The 22,820-nt window shown below is 50.0% G+C and overlaps 6 protein-coding genes across 6 annotated transcripts; 3 read left to right on the top strand and 3 right to left on the bottom strand.

Moving 5' to 3' along the window:
- Positions 1 to 1,563: 1,563 nt before the first annotated feature.
- PFICI_05685 (uncharacterized protein) lies at positions 1,564 to 2,223 on the top strand (the record flags this gene model as incomplete). Its single annotated transcript, XM_007834266.1, has 1 exon — positions 1,564 to 2,223. One exon carries the CDS (start codon positions 1,564 to 1,566, stop codon positions 2,221 to 2,223), a length of 660 nt encoding a protein of 219 aa, XP_007832457.1.
- Positions 2,224 to 5,566: 3,343 nt separating this feature from the next.
- On the bottom strand, positions 5,567 to 8,095 carry PFICI_05684 (uncharacterized protein; the record flags this gene model as incomplete). The annotated part of the gene is made up of 1 exon (XM_007834265.1): positions 5,567 to 8,095. The coding sequence occupies one exon, from the start codon at positions 8,093 to 8,095 to the stop codon at positions 5,567 to 5,569; it is 2,529 nt and encodes an 842-aa protein (XP_007832456.1).
- Positions 8,096 to 11,771: 3,676 nt separating this feature from the next.
- Positions 11,772 to 12,777, bottom strand: PFICI_05683 (uncharacterized protein; the record flags this gene model as incomplete). Its single annotated transcript, XM_007834264.1, has 3 exons — positions 11,772 to 11,876; positions 12,053 to 12,465; positions 12,591 to 12,777. 3 exons carry the CDS (start codon positions 12,775 to 12,777, stop codon positions 11,772 to 11,774), a joined length of 705 nt encoding a protein of 234 aa, XP_007832455.1.
- Positions 12,778 to 13,239: 462 nt separating this feature from the next.
- Positions 13,240 to 14,642, top strand: PFICI_05682 (uncharacterized protein; the record flags this gene model as incomplete). The annotated part of the gene is made up of 2 exons (XM_007834263.1): positions 13,240 to 13,310; positions 13,373 to 14,642. The coding sequence occupies 2 exons, from the start codon at positions 13,240 to 13,242 to the stop codon at positions 14,640 to 14,642; spliced, it is 1,341 nt and encodes a 446-aa protein (XP_007832454.1).
- Positions 14,643 to 18,808: 4,166 nt separating this feature from the next.
- PFICI_05681 (uncharacterized protein) lies at positions 18,809 to 19,518 on the top strand (the record flags this gene model as incomplete). Its single annotated transcript, XM_007834262.1, has 2 exons — positions 18,809 to 19,008; positions 19,095 to 19,518. The coding sequence occupies 2 exons, from the start codon at positions 18,809 to 18,811 to the stop codon at positions 19,516 to 19,518; spliced, it is 624 nt and encodes a 207-aa protein (XP_007832453.1).
- A 1,096-nt stretch (positions 19,519 to 20,614) lies between these two features.
- Positions 20,615 to 22,741, bottom strand: PFICI_05680 (Exocyst complex component EXO84; the record flags this gene model as incomplete). The annotated part of the gene is made up of 2 exons (XM_007834261.1): positions 20,615 to 20,978; positions 21,030 to 22,741. The coding sequence occupies 2 exons, from the start codon at positions 22,739 to 22,741 to the stop codon at positions 20,615 to 20,617; spliced, it is 2,076 nt and encodes a 691-aa protein (XP_007832452.1).
- Positions 22,742 to 22,820: the final 79 nt, after the last annotated feature.

The raw sequence follows: 22,820 nt of genomic DNA, 5'->3' as shown, positions 1-22,820 counted from the left end.
GTTGTTAATGTCCGGATTTCTGACAGTAAAATCAGTCCCTGTCCCAACCCAAGCTTGAGCTGGGATACCTAGAGGCCGCAAATGAAGGGGTCGCATAGATAATACAACCAACGAACGAACAGCTGTTCACACACGAAACGGGCTGGTATTTTTGCTTTTCGCACGAGTGAGTCAGTCTCGGAGGCAATCGCGACAAAGCATATGCAGTTATGAGCACATCTCGATTGGGGCAACGACCATGATCTCCACACGGCAAATGATGGCTTGGGATTTACCTCGTGGCACACGGGAAAAGAAATGGACAAGAGGAAAGCGGATCATATCATGATGGATCCGGTTACTATGAGTTGAACGCGCCGAGCGAGCAAGCAGAGGACAAAGAGCGCGTCCCGTCATCAGTCAACCCGTCAATGGTACGGTTTACTGTATTCCGTACTCCTTACCCGTTCCTCCTTCTCGGGGAACCTGTCAGCATAGCCCAGGGGGATGGATTCAATTGACGGTAGCGAAAGCTGAGAGGTGTTCGCCTTGGGCCAATGGGCACGGCGCAAAGGTGTTGAGAGGAGACGCCGGGGGGGCGCAGAGGAGAGCAAAGACCGCGCCTAGACGTCGAAATAAGCTGTCTCATTTCCACGGAGTAATGCCTGTTTACCTACCAAAGAGTTAGTGTACTGGGAGTTCCGGTGCCTCAACTTCTTTTTACGGGGTGTTCAAGCCATCTGGTGGCCCCTCTACGGATGTTGGCAGTGGTCCCAAAGTCGAGAATCCAGGTCCCAGACCTTTGACCCATTCTCCCCCCTCGCTGCTTGTTCAGACGGCTGAAGCTTAATTGGACAAAAGTGGTCCACCCCTGGCTACTGGGAACTAGACAGTGACCAGGGTCGACGGTGCTCGTATTGGCCGGAGGCTCGTGTTCTGCATTCAACCTCATTTGCTCCATGCATACTTGAACAAGGGCCCCCAGATGGATTGCAAGGACTGGGCAAGACTCAGTGAAGTCTGGCTTGGCAGTGCATTTGGGGCATGTCCCAATCCGGACAAGAGTCAGGCACAAGGTGTGATGAGCGTACCACAGCGCGCATACGACATGTAACGAGCCATTTAATCATTGGCCGCCTCCTGCATGAATAGTAGAGAGACCTAAGCAAGGCACCCCCTTGTCCCGTGGCGGCCAGTAGGATGAGCACGGCGGCGGCGGCGAGTACGGAGTTCAGTGTACTGTGTGTAGTATACACAGTATTACCAGCCAGGCCAGCAAAGGACGGATGAGAAGGGGACTCAGAGTGCTACTCTCCTAAACTAAGCTTATTGGCTTAGTGACCGCTCAGCCCGACTCGAAACCATATATATGGCGACCCTCCAAGTCTGGTTTCGTCTTGATTCTTACTTCCAAACCATCAACTCTGATCGTTCCATCACATCTCGTGAAAGTCATTCGTTCTTTACATACAACTCGCGCTTCCTAAGTACTTAATTACTTTTCAAACGCAACTTACACTCATTTCTAATCAACAACAAACGTTTTTCTCCAAGAAACCAAAAAAACCAAATACATAATTCAAAATGCAGTACCGCATCGTCTCCGTCCTTGCCCTCGCCGGCCTCGCCAGCGCCGCTTACAAGGTTGAGCCCACCACCTCTTCCGAGGCTGTCTACCCGACTGCTCCCGCCAGCTCTTCCGGCTACCCTGCCGAGAGCTACCCGGCCTCGTCTTCCTCGGCCTCGGTTTCCTCGTACAGCGCCAGCTCTGCTTCCACCACGGCCTACACGACCAGCACCATCTACTCCACCAACGTGTACACCGTCACCAGCTGCGCTCCCACCGTGACCAACTGCCCTGCCTCGTCTGGCAAGCCCCACGTCACCACCGAGCTCGTTGCCGTCACCACCACCGTGTGCCCCGTCACCGAGACCGAGGTCAAGCCCAGCACCTACCCCGTTGAGACCTACCCGGCCTCCTCCTCCACCAAGAAGGAGACCACCAGCAACGGCGCCTACCCCACCGAGACTCCCGTCTACCCGACCACCACCCTCAGCACCGCCAAGCAGACCTACCCCGTCGGCACCGGCTCTGCCACCACCAAGACCGAGGTCGGCACGACCTACACTCCCTCCAAGCCCACTGGCACCTCTTACTCTGCCGTCCCCACTGCCGCCGCTGGCCGCACCGAGGTCGGTCTGGGTATGCTCGCCGCCGTTGGTGTTGCTGCTGCTCTTCTGTAGAGTGGATGTGTTTAATAGACACATTTCTCTTCTACTTTAGAACTCATGTCACGATACCACATAGACAAAGACAAACGGGCAAATGGTGTAACGCAGCGTGGATAAAAGGAAAATAGTGTTGAGTTAGGGGGGTTTTCTAGGAACTGGGTGGTTTGGAGAATCAAGTGCATGTTTTATGCCATTTATTTTTACTTCTTGGAAAAAAACATTTATAATAAATAATTAAAAAACCCAAAAACAACAAATCCCCATTATCGCCATGTGAATGCAACATTGTATATCAACAATCAATACCAGTTTTCCAATTATTCTTCCAGTGCGTCGCTTTGGCGGCTATAGTCATGGTGGGTAGTATGTAGTATAGTCGCGCGACAAAAACACCGTCGATCACATTCCAACCGGGGCAACGATAATCAGACGATCTTATGGAGTTCGGATGAGCCGCCGAACCATGGTCAAGGAGTCCAGCCCGAGCCATTTCCGACGGTACAACTTGAGATCAACAGCATTGAAGAAAGAAGAAAAAAACCAAATCATTCTAAACGGGGCATTTGTTTCCGAGCATCTCTCTCTCTCTCTCTCTCACTCTCTTTGACCGCTGTCAAGGGTATCCAACTATTACCGACTATGGAGTCTAGACTACAGTCATGGATTTTGGGCTGAGGAAGAAAAGTCGCTCAGACGCACCGACAAAGGCTAAAGACTTAGGGTAGGTAAAATAGACTTGTTCGGTATAAGGTATGGATGGGATGGATGCAAGCGCTCCACACGGTGGCTGTTTTCTGGTTCTCGCTTTCGGGAATCCACTAACGGTCGGCTTCTTTTCTTTTCTTCTTGTTTTGTGCCTTGGTCTAATATTTCCCCCTCTTTTCGGTGTGTGTCCTGCTCTCTCTCTTTGAAATGGAAGATGAATTGGAACAAAGAGACTGGCGAAAAAGAGAGAAGGAAACAGGTGGAGGATTATGAGCTTCTGTCAGCGATGCAGTAAGCCAGGGGTAAAGAAGGGGAAAGAAAATCCTTCTCTTCCTTCTGCGCGGAATACATTAGGGTAGCACTGAGGAAGCGCCCAGAGGATCTCAGCTCAGTGACGTGTGAGAGAGGGAAAAAAGCGGCACTCTAAAATCATCTTGTACACAGTATCACACTTGGAGTATGCGGCTACTGTTAGCGAAGAAAGAAAAGAGATTTGACAGACAGATCTGGGATCTTTCGGGACCCAAGGTCGCACCACATGCAGCTCGCAGCGAATCGTAGGTATGCAATCGGTTCGCTGACAGAAGACAAAGGAAGGATTTTCTTGATCCAGCGTTTGGTACCTGCATGAGGGCGTTGGTTGGCGTTGCGCTGTGCTTTTCTCCCCTGGCGCTAACCGACTTGGCGCATCGGCTCGGGCGTTCGGCGGGCGTCTGGCGTCTTGACTGGGGGTGTACCAGAGAAAGGTGGAGGGGGGAGAGAGAGAGAGCCAAGGGGAGAGAAAAAGGAAGGGAATGGACAAAATCCAGACCTGTGGAGTTGGTGGGTGTCACTGGGGCCTGTTTTTGGTTTCTTTCTTTTCGTCTGTTCTCTTTTTTTGGCCTCTCTGTTTTTTTTCTTATTGCTACCCTCGGAATAGAAAACCGAAAGTACGGTCGAGACAAGGTTACAGCCGCGGGTTGCATGAGCGTTCCCGTCATATTCTCGACAAAAGAATTTTTTAAATCTTTGGACGCGTCTTTGTTGCAGAGGATCTATTTCGCGATAGACAATGAACAGAATCGATCAACATGATCAACTGCTCGGACGTAGCCGTGAGATGATTGACCGATCCGAAGTAAGTCCATCATGGATACATAGTAAAAGTCCCATTCGCTCGCCTCGTGTTCTCGATTCTCCTCTCTTCTCTTTCCCCCCCGGTTACGCCCAGGTGGTCCAGAGCCCACGAGATCGCACAGTTGCCGCTATGGGGTAGTCTAGGTAGGGGGAGACCGAGTCCACTGTGGATACTCTACACCAGTCAGTCCAAAAGTCGTGTTGCTGGTGGTCCTGGAAATTGAACAACAGAGAGTCTTGGTCCATGGCCAGATACACGGAGTTCCGCGTCCATCGGTCTGCCTGCCCGGTGCTTTTTATCTGCTGGCCTGGCTTGTCCTATCTTTTACGCGATTTCCCTTTCCCCCGTAGAACAGAATTGGCAAGTACAGAATGACACCATTACTCAAAAGCCCTGGGCCGACATGGAGTCACCACCCCGAGTTCCGATGGAAAAAGAAACGCCCAAAGAAAAAACAAACGTCGCCGCGCCCAGGTGTCTGGCTCTGGGCCCCCTTGCTTAATTGCAACGTTGGATGACTCCCCTGTTCTCTGTTGGCTCGATCCAGCATTTACACTGGTTGATCACTTTCCTCATTTGTGACTTTGGTGTTTTCTTCCCTCTTGCGATTCTGTTGTGTACTCGTGTCGTGTGCGGAAATGAAAGAAAGCCTTTCGCGCACACACAAGTCATGACGATGAGTCTGTCACTACCATTACTAGTGACCGCTAGATCGATGCAGGGGGGGAACAAGGACAAGAGAGTAGCAGAACGATATCAATCGCGCGGCGTTTTTTTGCTATCATCGTCGTTCCACGAGGCTGATCAACTAATGGATATAGTATTGCCTATTTGGATACTATTCCGTCATTTGAGATTGGCACCTCGGAATTAAAGAAACAAAAATAAGCGAGTATTCAACATGATGATGATGATGACGATGATGATGATGGCGCGAGGATTGATTCTCGAACATGTAAGTATGTCTCTGGCATAGTATGTACTTGTGAAATGATGGGATGGGTCCCGTGAGGCTGAGGGGGCCACTCGGGAGGAAGAAAAGGAGGAATATTTCACAGGATTCCTAACCGCCATGGGACGAGACGTAGATATGTATAGATAGAAAGGCTTACTACATCACATCAATGATCAGTCTCATATCAGAGATACAACAGTCCAACACCCTCGCCTGTATTGATAGCTCTTCAGAACCACTGGGAGACGTGACACAAAGTTAGGACATACTTGCGCATTTTGCACTTCTTTTCTTGACAACAACAAACGTGTGCAATAACAGAAATTATTCAAACACCAGTGCAATTCCGCGACCCTTGATGTGCCTGATGATTCTAGTACTCGGAACCGTTAGACTGCCAGCTCTCTAGGAAATCTAACATACATGATGTCGCCAATACGCTGAATTTTCGATTGCTCGATATGGCCACGAGCATTTGTTTCTAGTAAAATTTGAAGCATTCCTTCACTGAACAATAACGCTCAGTTCTTCCATAAAACTTACGTATAAAATTGTTGAGATAGCAGGCACTTCATTCTTCATGCCAATACCACTCTTCTAAACGTCGGCTTCGAGTCCACCCAGCCTTGCAACGTGACCCATCCCAATGCTAATCGACGAGCGATTGACCCAGTCCATGTGACAGCCATGACAATGACACCCGGCTGGTCTTCGAAGAGCAGATAGCTCGACTGATCCTGATGAAAGCGATTTCCTCTCTGCGTCTCCCTGTCCAGCTTCATCGTTATTGTCCCTGGCATATATCCCAAGGCCAGGGCGATGAAATCCACGTTGGCCACTTGCCCCTGCGGCATTGTACCACGCAGTTTATATTCGCCTGCGCCAAGAAGTGATCCGATAATCTCAACACTGCCTGCGCCGGTGGGTGCATGACGGATTAGAAATTTCTCAGTGGAGTAAGCGTCCTCTGCTGACTTGCCTTCATATTCGACGCGCAGAGTTGACGACTGAGTGCGGGTGAGGATGTGCCCTTTTTCAAGAGTCGGTGGACCGGGGGGATCTTCTGTGCAATAATTCCTCTTTCGAACTTCAGTCCAGAAGTCTTGAAGTGTCGGCCAGCGCAATGCCAATTCCTTGGCAGATATGGAAGAGCTCGATCGGAGCCGACGTGGATCGAAGTCGTGCTGAAACAGATCATTAGGCACATCTGCTTCGATGCAACCTTTGGCCCATGCAAGAGCGAGGACTTGTCGATGATTTGGGCGCTTGTCAAAGCCTAGCTCTCGTGCAAAGATTTTGTCCAACTCTTTCCAGACGTCTTCATCGTGAATAGAATTGATTTGGCGAAGAGCCTGCTGGTCGTCTTGATTTTCCGAAGTCTCCCACTTGCAGAGGGAGCAGTAGAAAGAGCCATGCATGTAGTATTTCTTGTTCGTACCAAATAATCCACAAGTTTCGATTGCCCCAATTAATGATGCCCATGACCAAGAGGGGAGGACTATTTCTTGGTCACTGCACTGACGTTCTTGCAGTTCTGGTCTGTTGTATGGAGACCACAATAACGCACGGCTGAAGTCGCATGCTGGCAATCCATGGATGATTTCACTCCCGGGGTAGAATGCAGCTTCAATACCACGGAAAGCATGGTATACATCAGATGGATATGTCAGGATTCTTCTGGAATACTGCCCCAGATGGTATCTGTAGTCCTCAAAGTCATCACCGCTGGATCCAGCATTGGTGTAACTTCTTGCTTGATATCCACGTGCTTTGGGCCAAGTTGTAGAATATTCATTTTGGCGCTTGATGCCTTCTGCACATTCAAACCAGATCTCGGCGGCAGTGAAGTAGAGCTTGCGCCTAGCAAGGACGGCCTCCTGGTATGTCCAACCTCTATCGTTCCAGACAGTCCGCAAGGCTGAGCTGAAATCATGGAGTTTGTTTACCAGGGTAAATCCAAAAACGTCTGTGGCGAATTGATATTGCTGTCTCGGAAATGTGTTATCAACGCCTGGCAATCCAGATTGCATATCGTCTCCGGATGCCGCGATTATTACAAGTTCTGCCCGTGAGTATATCGCCTCTAGAGACCTGATCTGTCCGTATTTGTCCTGCTTGTCATCTTGCACGATGCAGAGTCTGTCGACCCACAGGTAGCGTTGACCCAACTGCTCGCAAACGCGCATGGCATCAACAATCGTCCGCGGAAGTTCATGCAGGCTACCGGGTTTTTGCAGGTCGACCAAGTTGTTTTGACGTAGTGTCATCTCGTCCTCGGAACCGGCACCCCAAACGTAGCTGAGTGCAAAAAACGATGGGGGACTGGTGGTAATATCGATAATGTATCTCGATGTAACATCTATGAGTCGAAAGTGTGCAGGCAGTTCACTCGCCGCTCTCTCACCGCAGGCGCCGTGGTCCTTTTCGCAAACTGATTTCCATTGCCGAACAGTAGCCCAATCAGCAATGGATGATGCCAAGGAAAAGTCACCGAAGCTGTGCGGGCTTGAATCGGCCAGTTTGACATTCTCGGTTGCGACAGACGTCTTCCAATACCCTTTATTGTGGCCAATGTGGAATCTTTGGTCGGAGTCAAGGTAGGAACGGTACGTCTTGGCCTTGACGCTCACATACGCGTGTGCTTCTCGGCCTAATATCGTAGCACCTTTGCGCAAATTACGCAGTTCGATCCAGATGTCTCTCTCGATTCGTATCGTCTCGTATTCTTCAACGTTATACTCAAATAGTCGAGCATTTGCTTGGATAGCCTCGACACACCATCGACAAAATGCGCATCCTCTCTGCCTCGACTTCAGCTCAGATAGAGTCCCCATCACGATATTGTATTCTCCTTCGATGGACGAAACCTTGGTTCTGTACAGGTCATGGACACATCTACACGTTAATAAGTGGGAAGGGCGAATGTGAATGCAGAAGCCGCAGAGTTGGCTCTCGTCGATTTCAAAAGCATCGCATTCGGAGCATTCCTGATGTACTGCTGCGGAAGCTGCAACTGCAGACTTGGAAAAGTCCAATCTTCCTTCCCTGGCGTATCGAGAACAGGTCGAACAGGTATCAGGAGAAGAATCATCTTCCGAGGAGGACATGGTGTATGTTCAAACACACAAATAGGCGAGCGGTATTTGGACTGTGTCAATCATAAAAGTGATGCCACTATTCTGATGGTTTAGGCTCTAGCAGTTATTGTCCCGATGAATGTTTCACTGGTGGACTGTCGGCGTCTCGCGAGGTTTGACCAGAGCATGTCGGCTGCCTCAAATCGAGAGACTCGCTTGAGCTGCCGCAGCGCTTACCGAATGCGGGCTGTTCTGTTCAGCTTTCAGCCCTTCGGTCGGCCTTGCAGGCTGGCGTGCAGCTTGTGGCTTCGCAACGCGAAATCAAGGACTTTCAGGTCGAAACGTTTGTGCAGATGTAGAGAAACGGCTGCTCAAAATCAATTTCAGGTTTTTCATGTCCCGAAGTCGACTATGGGCATCAACACACAAGGTATTCAACTCTAGGTAAACATCCACTCTCGGCCTGATCCGACCTTGTGAATACTGTTATGGGGACAGGGCCAATCAGCAAACAGCCATCAAGTAAGGTATGAATTTCCAATAAAAATATACCTATAGAAGCTCAGGCATTGTTTGATTCTATGTGATGTCATCTGGTCGATCGTGGTTACAAGAAAATCATTATCATCATTTTAATGAAATTTTACATTAACCTTTGTCGAATAAGCGTCCTCAAGCATTCATACAGTCATTTTCCACCCAGGCAGTTGAAAAAGTCCATCATGCTTCAATAATTGTTCTCTTGATTTGCATTACTGTTCATGCTTTTGATACTTTATTTAACCGAGCCTGGTATGCAAGATGAAATCGACCGAGCCTTGATAGTGGTTCAAGCCCTTGTCGGACAACCAGTAGCCTATTTGGAGGCTGCACACAAACAGCTACCGCTATGAGCCATTCGGGAGCGCATCGGAGTTTAGTCTAAAATGCTGTTTTTTCTTCTATGGTATGACCTCTGTTGAACTCCCGCCGTTGTGTCTTTGATTCCCGTCCTTCGCCTCGGCCTCTGTCATTTCTTGTCATGACCGCCTAGCTAAACATGCTGCATAATATGAACGGATCGGTAGATACCTTCCTTGTTCCCGTCCCCATCAAGAATAACAGTGCCCGAGGACGATATTTGCGATTCAAGGAGCATAGTGTCTGTCACTTGGACGTATGGTGCTTGATTGTTAGGGCTGGGAGAGCCAAATGTAAGAATTTGTGGATGGTGCAGCTTGGGCTCGGCGTCATGGGCAGACGACATTCCATTGCTCCATCCAAGCCACTTGAAAACGCAAGATTGCGAAACGTGAACATTGTAGAATTTCGCAAAGCCAGGCATACAGCCAACTATGATGGCGACGTTATATTCGACGATACTAGGGCAGAAGAACATGTGTCAACGTCGGTCGAGAGTATTGAGAGCCAGTCCCTGTGATGATAATAACTTACAGGCAAATACAAACGATGGCTCCCTCCCATGTACTAAGGTTGGGCAGTTGCTCTAGGACTCGGATGCGATAGACAAGCCCGACCGTACTGGCTACAACCGCTCTAGACAGAAGAACGTCAATATAATGCACAAGTCAATATTGAACGATACTTACAGCAACGCCGTAGCAAAAATTCCAATTATTTGCAGCCTTTTCTTGTAAGGCAGTCGAATCCTCGAGATCATGGGGATAGGGAGAATGAAAATGTAAAAATGCAACAAAATGGACAAGGCAGCCTGAGCTACGCCCCAAGGAATCAGACGCTGTGAGCCGTCGTCGGTAAACAACTCTGCCCATTGGTGTCCGGGATGCGGAGCTAGGAAATAACATGAGAGGGGGAGGAAAGTAAAGTACAGCGAAAACGTATAAAACAGGCCGAAATATATGGCCTTGCGCATGGCAGGAGACACGGAGAATGTTTGGAGAAACATGAAAAAAATGGACGCTTTCGAAAAACAGAGCGCTGCTCCGTTGAGTAGTGTTTGGGCAAATACTTTCTATACACTAGTTAGTCATGATTGTAGTTGGTAGTATTCGGGGCAAAACTCGTTAGTCCAAACCTTCAAGTATACCTCATCAACCCAACAAAGTGGTATGTCCCATTGGTGCCTATTAAACTGGTTATCTGCAGGAACACATTCTCGCAATTAGCAAAAACTCCAAGTTAGTAGTATTTAAAGCGACAAAAGCCAAGTGTTATTATTAGGCTTACGTGAAGTGGTGACTCCAGTACTGCTTAGAGCAAACATGAGTGAAGAAATCATGAAATCTGCTCATAGTCAGTCAGACTTGCACTCTCTTTACCTAGGGAAATTTTCACTTTAAAAGAAAAGAAAAGTTTTACAGTCAGCCAGTGTAAGCGCGTTGCGGTTCGCATATAGCCTTCCCCATACAAAGATAACGGCCAGGATTGACGAGATGACGCCAACAGCAATAATGGTCGGGGTGAGAGTGGGAGGGTTTATGAAGTTGGGTACTTGTCCGTCGGGGCCTGGCACGGCCGGGATGGTGCGCAGGTCCGTTCCGGGCGGGAAAAGCCCTTGGAGAGCGGCGTCCATGGTGCTGCGCGGTAGTTATGAGTCTGGTCTCTCCTCGGGGGCAGCAGCCAGGTCCCGGATAAGTCTGATTGCAATAAAGCGGAAAGGGGAGAAGAAGATTACGCGAGGATCTAAATTGACGGACATGGAAGAATGAAATATGGCTGCAACATTCCAATTCTCTCAGCTCATGCTGACTGTGCCGACTACCTACCCGTTTTTGCCGTATCGGGGGCCAAATTTTGGAGGGGCCCGGGGGCCAAAACCCAGAAAACCACCTACGTATCGAGCTAAATAAAGAGACGTGCAGAAGCAGCCTTATGGCAAAAGACGAACAATTGTTGGCATCTACATGGGCACAATGCTACTTTGTAGACACTCTGTGACTATGGGGGTGGCGTATAGACAACGGCCCGCGATTTAATCCTCCCGCGCGAGACGTTGCCTTGATGCCATCACATGTAATCCCATGTTGGCCCATATCTGACCAAAAGGTGCCCGAGAATGATAGCTTGCAGCAATTGCATTTCACAGCCCCACGCAAGTATCTAGAGCCTACATTCGTCGTGCCCCCTGTTGGTGGCTGCTTGGCAGTGATGATTGGCTGGCGACAGAGGAAGACCTCTGCCAGTCAAAATCAGCAGAACAGGCTCTGACGGAGGAGGCAGACATTGCGGCCCTTGGCGACGAAACGCAGGGTAGGGATTTGCAGGCAGCTTTTGCGCGAGTCGCGTGCGAAGGAGTGTGCCTTGTCGGTCCTTGTCAGATCTGTACGACTCCAGCCTCGGTGTGATCTGCCGGCATATTCGACATGACATTAAAGTCAATGCAATTTAGACACTAGGAAATAAGACGATCCGACAGCGGTACTGCGAATGGTTTTTAACGTGGGCAATTTCGCTCACATTGACCTGCCATAGTAGTCATATAATCGGGTTGAATCATCTACAAGTGGAAGTACATGTGAGAAGGACTGCTTCTCGATTCGTGCACTTAAGGACTTCTATCATTGTCGCCAGCCTTGGCAATTTCGACAAGATACAGAGGGTATAAACTATGAATATGACTCGGTGACAATGACAATTACGTCTCAGTTGATCTTTCGTTCGAATGAAGGGTTTCCATGTTTTTTGTGTTCCCCCAATTGAAATCTCTCTCATTTCATCTGGCTGTATCTATTAATCAATTTACAAATCAGAGCTTTTCCTTCCCTCTTGATCGCAGACTTCTCGGCCCTTCTCTACTTCCCTCAAAACGGACGTGGCCGTACTCGCGCCAGCCTTCATTGCCCTTGCTCAACTGGGTATTAACGTGTTAGCATTTGTTACCCTGTGATTAATAAAGAATAAAACTCGGATCAGAACATGTTCATATAACCCCTTGCTTCTCAAAGGCACCATGGCACTATGGCACTCTGGAATACTCCCGAGAATCATATTTGGGGGGAAAGAAACATTACAAACGTTGCAACTTACAATGATCCTGTTCTTGGCAAAATGTTCCGTATGGTGATAATTGTCGTGGTGACCAATACTCTCCCAACCCACATAGACGATATAACACCCGTCGCGGCCGTCGACCGTCTCCTCGACGCTGCCGCCCGTGCACCCCAGACACCCGTCGACGTGGCGCACAACGTGCGTCCACAGCGGCCACGCGCCCTCGTGCCACGCCGCCGACGTGGATACGTAAATGGCCGTGCCCGTCACCGGTGCGCCGCGCGCCAGGGCTTGCGGGTCGGGTGTAAAGTCCCGGATGTGGGCGTGCCGGACTAGAAAATCTGACGAGGTCGTTGACGAGGACGGCAGCAGAGGCTCCAAGAGAGTTTTGAATTTGGAATAATCTGCCGAGGACAAGAAGCCCTTGTGCTGGGCCAGTGTATCTCTCACTATCACCGGCATTAGAAGCCCCTCACTCAAGTCCAGTCCCCTATGCTAGGGAACTTCGACATTTAACGAGGATGGAATAATCTTGGGAAGAAATGGATACTGGAAACTGTTGCGCCATGCTTACCAACATGAAGTTGCACCTTTGTCTCATCCTCAGGTGAGCGACCCCAGTATAGACGATGGAATCCCGATTGGGCTTCCAGCACGTCCAATGCCTTTGCCCATGTCTTGCCGGCGTCTGAATTGACATCAGTCAGATGCTTGTCCTCGGGGATTGTGAGATAGTGGATTTGCGTCACTGTAGATCCCATATTGTTTCAGTGGTCAGTTGTACTTTCTTCAATTGAATTAATGATAAAAAAAAAAGGGTCCAAGTCGATTGTACATTACTTCATCGTCGGGTAATTGACAATTAACGTGAGCTCTGCCCACCAAGTCAGATGTTCTTGGTAGTGCAGAACCCCGCCTCCAGAGAACGCGGAGAATATCATGTATTGCAGCTTATAATAGATCGCATGTGCCGAGGATGAACTCTACCTGGGTATGATGTCCGAGGCAGGAGGAAAAGTGACAGTTGGGGTAAAGTTGCGGGGAGGGGCGCGGCGACATGTCACCATGGCTGAGAGATTGGCATTCGGCCGAGCTGGGAATACTAGCGGGAATCATGAGGAGAAAGCATATTTCTGAGCCCGGGAAATGTTTTCTCGACGGCACTCATTGAATACTACGACTCGCTGTCGAAGTAAATAAGCTTGGAAGAAATAAATGCCAGAATGGCGCCAGTAACAGACTTTGCCGTCAAGGAGATTTATGAATACTTGGAAGGATTTGGAAGCTATCACCAGTGAGTTATACTACTTCAATTGACGTTTAAAATGGACAGTGCTGATCCAGAGGTGGATTCAGGTCTGAAGCGATTCCCGGTGCAAGCCCGCTCGTCAACAACAGCCCACAGAAACCTCCCTTTGGTCTGAGGACTGAACGGATCAGTGGCAGCTCCTTTACGGCTCCGCGGGATCATAGCCTACAGACATGGATGTATCGTGTGAGCTCCTCGCTTCGGCACGAAGAATTTGTGCCGTACCAGAATGAAGGCGTGCCGAAAAAGCCCAGCGTCATCTCGCCAAACTCATACCTGTGGCCGAAATTCCCCGTCGATGCAGAGGCAGATTGGTTGTCGCAGAAACTTTTGGCACAGAATGGAGATCCAGCCACCAAGACGGGCGTTGCCATCTGGGTCTTCTCCGTGGCACAGCCCATGAAGCCAAACACGGCCTTCTCGTCGCTCGATGGCGATGTGCTCATCATTCCACAGTCTGGGACCCTCGATATCCAGACAGAGCTTGGCAAGCTTCTTGTTCGACAGAACGAAATATGCGTGATCCCAAGGGGCATCCGATACCGCGTCACTTTGCCGGCTGGGCCGGCGAGAGGTTATATTTGTGAGCTTTTCCAAGGCCACTTTCGTCTGCCTGAACTTGGTCCCATAGGCTCGACTGGGCTGGCCAACATACGGGATTTTCAGGTTCCAAAGGCGTTTCTCGATGGCAAACTCGAGAAAGGGACAGCGGTGGCAAATGATGCGACATGGAGCATCATCTCGCGTCAAGCCGGACGCCTGTGGGAAGCAAAGCAGGACCATACCGTCTTCGATGTCGCTGCCTGGCACGGAACAAACTACCCGTACAAATACGATCTCGGTCGCTACTGTCCCATGGGCAACCTACTCTTTGATGAACACGACCCGAGTCTGTTTACGGTGCTCACGGCGCCATCGTATAGAGAACCCGGCGTGAATGTCGTCGACTTTGCCGTCATCCCGCCGCGCTGGATGGTTGGGGAAGACACCTTGTGGCTCCCCTATTTCCACCGAAACACCATGAACGAATTCTATGCGCCAATTGTGTCGGTCCAGCACCCTAAGCACCCTCTAAATGGTGACCAGCAATTCAAACCATTTGTCGCAGGGTTGCACGGGAGTATGACGACTCATGGCGCGGCCGAGGAGGACTTTCAAAAGACGACAAACGGACCTACCACGCCACAAAAAGTGCAGACGGACGGCTTCAGCGTCTTTCTGTTGGAGACGGAGATGCCGTTGTTCTTGAGCGACTGGGCGGCGAAAGCCTGTTTCAAGCCAGCTGATGCCAAACCGCGAGGAGCTGCCAAAATCTGATGAGTTATCTCCTCACGGCCTGGGCAGCAGCGGGCATGGCTGCTAGGAATGCCACTGGATTATCAGCTTGAAGCTTGTGAATTTGTACCGCCAAAACTTTTGTTGTAAACCTCGGCGTTAGTCAGGTTAATGAACATGGGGCTGTTTGTTGTATATGCTTGTCTTAGCTCAGCTGTAAAGATTGAATGCTCACGTCACCCAAGTCGGATAGTTGCTAAAGGTTTCAGAACCATGGCCATACTTTTCGCCGTGTGCCTCCAGCTTGCTTGTGATGATATCCTTGGTCAGGCATATGGTGTTGGGGCCTGACTGATCTTAACCCTCTCACTCGTGGCATCACCATGCGACGGCAGTGTGCCAAGGCTAGTGCAAGATGGTAAAGATCCAGGTCAGGGACGTGTTGTCTCGGGTCGCTGCTGTGATGCCGCCTCATTTGCATGTATCTCCAGCAGCAAACGTCCGGTCAAGCCGTTTCTGGCCTTGCAGTCAGCGGTTTCATCTAAACATAGACAGAGTGACGTAGTCGGGCTTCTGGGGGGCCCATGGATCCACGGTCCATGGTGTCAAGGGTATGCCCAATCGAGGCTGAGATATGCTACTGTGTATGTAGTCACGGGTTCCCAGTTTCAACCCTAGATAGTACCTAGTAGCGGCATGAGACGAGGATCTGGGACCGTGTCTTGGGGAGCAGAAACCGGATAAAGATGACTTCCGCTTCGTCATACTTGACAATGCTCACTCAGTTCCAGCTGGTGAATAGGGATGCATTTTCTTGTTTGTCGGGTTTCTAAACCTGATAGGTGAGCAAATGCTTCAGAGTCACGATTTGATGTCGGATCGGGGCCTCCAGTGGCACTCAGGCAAGGTACCCGAGGTTTAGGTACATGGCAACTGTAAGGTGCCAACGTTTAGGGCGATGTACCTGAATGCAGGTAGCTTACTGGCACTACAATCAGGCGCCCGCCCCCTCAGATCTCCAACCTGGGGAATGAAGAGACACACGGTATGATCTGGACAATGATGATTGGAGGATCTAAAAGTCCAGCATGATGAGATCATTGCCATGTCCATAGGTTTGATCGTGGACCATCAACTTGATCAAGCTCTCAATTAGAACAAATGGTAGTTGTGGGTGCTGTACTCAAAGGTATACTGTCAACCATTCGTATCCCTTGAGCCACTCAGGTGCCTGCGAAATCCCATGTGAATTTGACGTTGCCGTCGAAGCTTTAGCTGCATGGGGATCTGCAGGTTATCGACCTTTTTGTGCGACCTCCAGGCCAATGGAACTAGTAGAAACATTTCCTTTTCGGTGCAAGACTATACCTCTCCTTTCGTAGAAGTTACCAGAGTGCGATTGATGGAGTGGATCATATTTGGTAGAATTGAAAGCGTTTGCCGTTTGTCACTTGCTCAAGGTGTCCAGCTCGGTTATGAATACATAGGCGAGTTGCTGCCCTCGGGAAACAAACAGGAAGGACCAAGAGCTCCAAGACCACCCCTCAGCCCGGTTAGCGAATCCTGCGTGATAAGAGCTTGAATGCATGTATGCACGTTCTATGACTCCGGCCGGGCGAGTCACATATATACCCCATATGTGGGATAGTCCAGAATAGGACATCCGAAGACATTCAAGGCAGCCGTGGAAGCCGTGGAAGCCAACCGTGACAAGCAGATTACTGTGCAATTCGCGTGTCTCAGCTGCCTGGAAGCCGGACCCCGAGGCACATGGGAGCTGTGATACGCCGTGGCTTATCGTGGACGTTAGAAGGGGGGTGACCTCGATAACGTGATGGAGGGGTGTGCGAGGGGTAGCATTTGGCAAGTATACTACACACACCTAACCGCCGAATCAGACTTGCTGGTCACGACCGTCCATTTGTTTTCGCCGTCTTGGCGTCAAGGGGAGATAGCAGCCGATTTACGTTATAAAGGTCTCATTTCTCTTGTCCGATGTTTCCCGATGAGCTACCATGGACCAGAGAGATGCATGCATGCAGCCTTTCAGGAGAAAGGACAGGTCAACACGTAAACAAGGACGGGACTAATCAGAGCTCAGTCCAGTTACCTAAAACGTAGCACTGTATAGCATGAGATAGACTAGTCTAGCACATACATAGTACAAAGTGTGGGGGAAATGAAGCTTGGACTCGCTGGCTCGATGCAACTGTTTCGGCTGTGTTGTGTTCCTCAGGTCTTTGGGGTTTAGAGGTCTGTGTTGTTTCTATAGTGTATTAATAATGTTGTCGATATGGAATCTCCAGACAACAAGCTGAGGTACGGGGAACGCCAGTTGCAACAAGTTGAGCGGGTGAAATGAGAGTGAGAAGATAGAAGAGGATGATGTAGCTTTGTCAACAGGGGCGAGGCAGCTGGATCCCCGGGCTATCGTCTGATGGCATCACGCACTAACAAGCGCTGACGGGAGCTTGGGGAGCGAGGAATTGCACCGTGTGTACAAGCCGCCTTGCTCAGCCGTATCATCATCACAACAACAAATGGATTAATCAGAGGGCAGTGCAATCAGCAGGCGAGCCTCGATCCACCAGATGCAATGTACCGATATTTGGAGAAAAGGAGCGAGACCAACAACGACCAACTTGGCAACTTGAGGACCCGGGAACAGCCAAGGAGCAGCACGTCACTAGTCACACGGCCTCTCTGTAATGCATCATCACCTCATCCCGGGGAATCGAATGAACCCACACGCCCCGAGCTTTATCGTAGTGTACATGGCACGGGCAAGTCAAGCTGAATAGCTCGCCCATTCAGCCCATTGCATTACTGTACCAATGTTCCACTTTGTCTGTCCACACACCCTTTACCTATCAGACATTAATGGCTGCCAGGCTTGTTGGAAGGAAGCTGGCTTGTAGTAGTTGTAGATACATGGGTACAAGAATTACCTAGGTTATCATGAAATGTAGGTAGGTATGTATTGTACAAGTGACGAACCCCCAATCCAGACCTCTGCCATCACCACGCGCTATGCCCAGCAGGCGGCCGGTGATTCACTCTCTCCCAGATCTTGTGCAAATAATGTCATGTACCTACATTACCTTTACAGTAGCCTGACACGATCACGATAAGGGTCCTCCCCCAAAGTCCCAACGTCTGCCAGCCAGCGTCCCCATATGACCTTGCGCCGCCCTCCCTTCCATTTTCCCCTTTCTCTTTTTCTTCTTTGATTTGGACATTTACCAATCACGTAAACAAAAACAAACAAACATTATCAATCATTCTACATCAGACTATTCTTTTGCTCGTCCTTTGAGAAAGAATATCAGTTCGACTTTCTGCGTTGTCTTGGCTGCACCACCCCTGGAAGAACCGCCAGTAGTAGTATTAGCAGCAGCAGCAGTACACTTGCATTATCGCTACTACTGATAACGGGCAGCTTGTACCTGAGAACAAGCATCCGCTAGTCCGTTTGCTTTGCGCATACCTTAGGCCGCCCCCCCCCCCCCCCAACATACCGAATTAACATTACATTACCATACTCGACCCTTCCATCTGAGTCACTCGGTCTGTCTAAGCAATAGATCCGACTGATTCACTGACGACCTTTCTTGTCTTTTTGTCAATCATACTTTTTTCTCTTTTAATTATTCGAAAAAACAAAGACGCTTTTTTTTTTTCTTGTATCGACCTTGCATCGATCGGACGAATCATCGCTTGACTATCAGAGAACAAAGGCGCATCTTTCAATCCTCCTCCTTGGTTAGCCTTGCTGTTTGCAAGGAAACAAGGCAGCTCTTACCTCATACTTGCTCAAGACTCCCCGGCGCCTGACAACGGTGTGACTCGGTCATCTCTTTGCAACTGTTGGCTTTCATTCTAAAAGACCCGACTGCAATCCCTCTGACACACTCTTCCGACTCCGGTCCTAAGGCTGCTCTTCATCTTTCCCTCTGTGCCAGCTATTAATTTAGTTGTCCCAACCGATCCATAATACTTAATCAGCTTACACGCACTTTACCTACCAAGGACAGCGGCCGTGCCTCTGTTCAAACACCTTTGCGTCCACACCCTCCAGGTTCTCAGAAAGGAACCCGGCACAAAGTAACAACATATAGCATTACCTGAGAAGGCTGCTTTGTGTTGTACCTACTACCAACGATTACAACATCCAACTTGCCACAATATCCATCATCGAATTCTTCAACATGGCTTCCTTTGAGGTAACTCGTGACATCCGAGGTGCTGCCCAGGACCCAAAGAGAGCAAAGGAAAAGTATGCCAAGTGGGCCAACGGCACTCGCCCATCATCTGGCTGCAAGTATAGCACAATGGATTTCGAGACAATTGTAGGTGGAAGTGAAAGCCAGCGTGCCAAGGTGCGGCCGGGGCGCTCATTCGACAATAGGTGAGTATACCACGCGCAAGGGATTGCGCATCTGTCCCTAATATACGTTGCCGTGATGACTGACACGTCGTCTTCCTCTTTGCCAGCTTCTCCCACGGCCGCTCTCACAACATTGTAAAGCCCAAGTTTGTACACGACGTAAAGCCAAACTACTCCCGCGCAAAGGTCGACGCCATGGAGGAGCTGATGGATCCGGCCATTTCCCGCTCGCTGATTGAGCTTCTGCCGTCACCGAACCGGAGTAGTCGCAAACCCCAGGTCACGGACGGTTTCCTTTACAGCTTTGACCGAAAGGACTCGCCCGGCCGGCCCTTGTCGCTCGAGGTCTTTGTCAAAACCAATACCAAGGAGACGGAAAAGCTCGTCGAGAAGGAATACGAAATACTGGATAACAATGGCGACGCGTTGAAGGGCCGAAAGGCTCGTCGGAACCTTCGTCGCCAGGGCGGCTCGGTCCCCCTGACCGAGGAACCGTCGGTTGTTGAGGACGATGGCTTCGAGCTCATCTAATCTTATCGCGCAACATGGCATATTAATATGCTCGCGAGAGATTGTCCGCCAGTCCTTTCGCTTGCTGGTCATTCACCACGGCGTTGTCTTTGTACATTTCTTCTTGGCATATCGCGGAGTTAGCGGTGCGACATGCCTATTGTATCCTTCACGATAGAGACCCCCTTTTTTCATGATACCGAGGTGGCACCTCCTTTTTCTGGTTTGGGTTGCTGCTCATGGCATTGGACACTGATGAGGCATGAGCATGATGATTGCGTAGGGCTTGGTTAATGCATTCGGGGTTTCGCGATTCTTGTCACTTCCTGATTCATTTCCTGCATTTTCTTGTGCTGGTATCAGTGCTTGGATCCGTGAAGGACGACGGAAGACTATGGTCCTTCTGCTGCATATTAGGGTATCTCGTTTGCGCTGGCGTCAGGTGGTGACGTTGGCTTCAGGAATGACAACTCGAATGTCACTAAATCGAAACCATTTGTATCACTCACAGCCCTTTGCTGTCTCAGACTACGTGTGTCCATGTGATGATTTATCGCTGCGCCAATCAAGGATAAAGAGGAGACATTTCTGAAAGTAAACGAAATGTTTTCTTTGATGTGGGATTGGGCACTCGATTTATTGTATCCGTGGCTATGGTCCGTGCGCGGTCATATTGATTCTTTTGCTGGGTCGTCCAGCGAGGTCTATCTGTCTGTGTATTGCAGATATTGGATTTCAATGTTCATTGCCTTTTCTCCAAGAGGATCAATTTGCTAGCAGGCCGTAAGAGAAAAGACCCGGTCTATCATAAAATATATGCAGATCCTCCCCTCTTGGGATTGAATCATTCATGATCTTGTTGATTTTACGTGCACAGACACGCTTGGCCCCATCATGTCTACAATCAACGCTGCCGCCCATCGCATTATTCAATCAAAGAGCAGGAGTAGGTATAAATCATTATTCATCGATTGGCTTCCACAATAGACGCTGCGCAGTTGTGGTCATAACCAGATTAAACAGTGCGCTGGGTGGCGTCGAACCTTCAAACAAGAGTGGCTCGCTCACGTGGCAAGCCTACCAAGATTTGGGACTGGCCCTATGTGATATTTGAAATCTACCCCTGACTCACTCCGAGTCCTACTGGCTTGGTGTCGCCATTGGCAACCGGCTCTTCTTCAATCTCCTTGCCAATGAGCTCTCTGAAATCGAGGTGGACCTCGGCGAGCATCTGCGCATGCGTCTTGGCGCGCTCCATGCACTCCTTCCAGACCTCGCCGTCCTTCTCGACACTGCTGAGCTGCCGGGCTAGAATAACGTTGAAGTTTTCCACCTCTTCCTTGGCCCACTTGACACATGCGCTGAGCATGGCTTGCGGAAAACACGACTGGAAGCAGGCCACGGTGTTGCGTATGATACTGAAATACGCAAACGAGAGTTGCCAAATGTAAAGGTGAAGATCACCTTGGAAGATGATTTGTCTAGTTTTTGTCAGTCATGTGTTCTGGCACAGCCGGGTATGCGTTGCTTACCTGGACCTCTTCTTAACCAGGGTCCCTCTGGCCTCTAAATATGCTTCTCGTGCACGATCTTCGAATCCAAGACGCGTCAACCAGCCGACGTTTCGCTTTGCTTTCTGGGATTGAGCATGATTATCGACCAGATTTCTCGTTATCAGCCCGGCCAGCTTCGTAGATCGCTCTTGGACCTTGAAGTAGATGAAATCCTGAGCAATAGTGTTGTTCTTTAGCCCCCTCGCAAGATCTCGAAGCTTCTCAACCTTGGCAACTGCCGTCTCAAACTGTTGAAGCGCGACATCAATGTCTAGCTCATCCATTTGGCCCTCCACCCATCTCAGATTCTGCTGTTTGCCGTCCACCTCGATCAGCATGTCTTTGATATCCGACAAGGTCTGGAGTAGTTCCGTCTTTTCGAGAAGACCGGGGTCTCGAGAAGCAAAGTAGTTGATTGTCTCTTTTGCCTTGTTATTTGCTTCCATCTCGGACTGCAATCCTTTTCGCAACTCTTCCACGGCCTTTCTGATGTTGAGGGTCAAAGCAGACTTTTGGGTGTCCTCGGGTTTCTCTGTACGGTAAATAAAAGACTCCTGACCCATGCCACGGACCATGATGGCATCAGCCAACTTGTTCCTGCTACTGGAGCTTTCGTGTGTGCTAGCCATATCCACCACTTCAATTTCCAGCAGAGGCCAACAACGGTCGGCGACTACTTTGGTCATGGGAGCACGAGCATCATTGGGTTGGTCTGCCTTTCTCTTCTTGCGCGAGGCAACGAGCAAGTGGTCATTGAGAAGAAATATCTGCATCGAACGTCGTGACTTGTAGGTTGCATTGTCGAGCTCGATCCAGTAGCCGGCATCTTGCACGACATGTCTTCCCAAGGAGTTGGGTAAGAACTTTTGCGAGCCCTCGACATTCTTGTACAAAGCCTGCATTTGGGAATTCCATAATGCAGTGCGGTCCGCGACGGAACTTCGTCTATCCTTTTTACTCAGTCCAGTACTGAGCTCACCATTGAGGGTTGCGCTGGTATTCGCAGAAGCATTTCTGAGCGCCGTCGTGTTTGACTTAAGCTCTGTGATTAAGTTTCTCAGAGCGCGCATCTCCCCCTTTAGCTTTTCGGCTTCCTTGCTGATCTTGATAAACTGCGTGCGGTTTTGGTAGACATTCTGCTGCAAATCCGTTGCGGCTCGGCTCTTGAGTTTCCGCAGACTCTCCTCGTAATCTCGTATCTCGTCCTCTGTCGCCTCGCTGAGAATGTTGGCGACATACTGGTCAGGCGCAAGTCCCGGATCTCTCAGGGCCTTGATATCAACGACGACGGGGCCAGCTGTTCGAGTGCCGCCGACTGGGCCTCCCTCGCCTCTCGAAGGGGGTGGCCGTCTCTCGGCAGGTGGCGCGCCGTACTTGGAAGGGTCAAAGGTAGGCAGCGATGGCATTGGCGGTGCCGAGGCGTCAAAGTTGTCCGGAATATTATTAAATCGAGTCGAGTATCGGCGCAACACCTTGTCACTTGTCTTTCCTCTGTTCGGCGGTGGCCTCTCTCTGGGCTGCGGAGGAGCCATGGGCCCCGGGCCTGGTGGCTTGACACCGCCGCTGCTACGCGGTATATCGACGGCATTGTTGGGAATGGGACCTGATATCTGCTTTGGCGCGCTGATAACCGGACGGGTGGTTTTTCTCTTCCCGCTACGGAGCGAGATTCCTTTCTTCTCGTCGGACATGGTGAGCGTTGGTTGTGGGGGCGCAGCGGACTTCGCGATGCCAGATTACCCGTATTGACGCTTCAGATCAGAGCTACAA

Source organism: Pestalotiopsis fici, assembly GCF_000516985.1.
Source record: "Pestalotiopsis fici W106-1 unplaced genomic scaffold PFICI_Scf_3, whole genome shotgun sequence".
Lineage (NCBI taxonomy): Eukaryota > Fungi > Ascomycota > Sordariomycetes > Amphisphaeriales > Sporocadaceae > Pestalotiopsis > Pestalotiopsis fici.
This window is presented reverse-complemented; position numbering and strand designations above follow the sequence as displayed.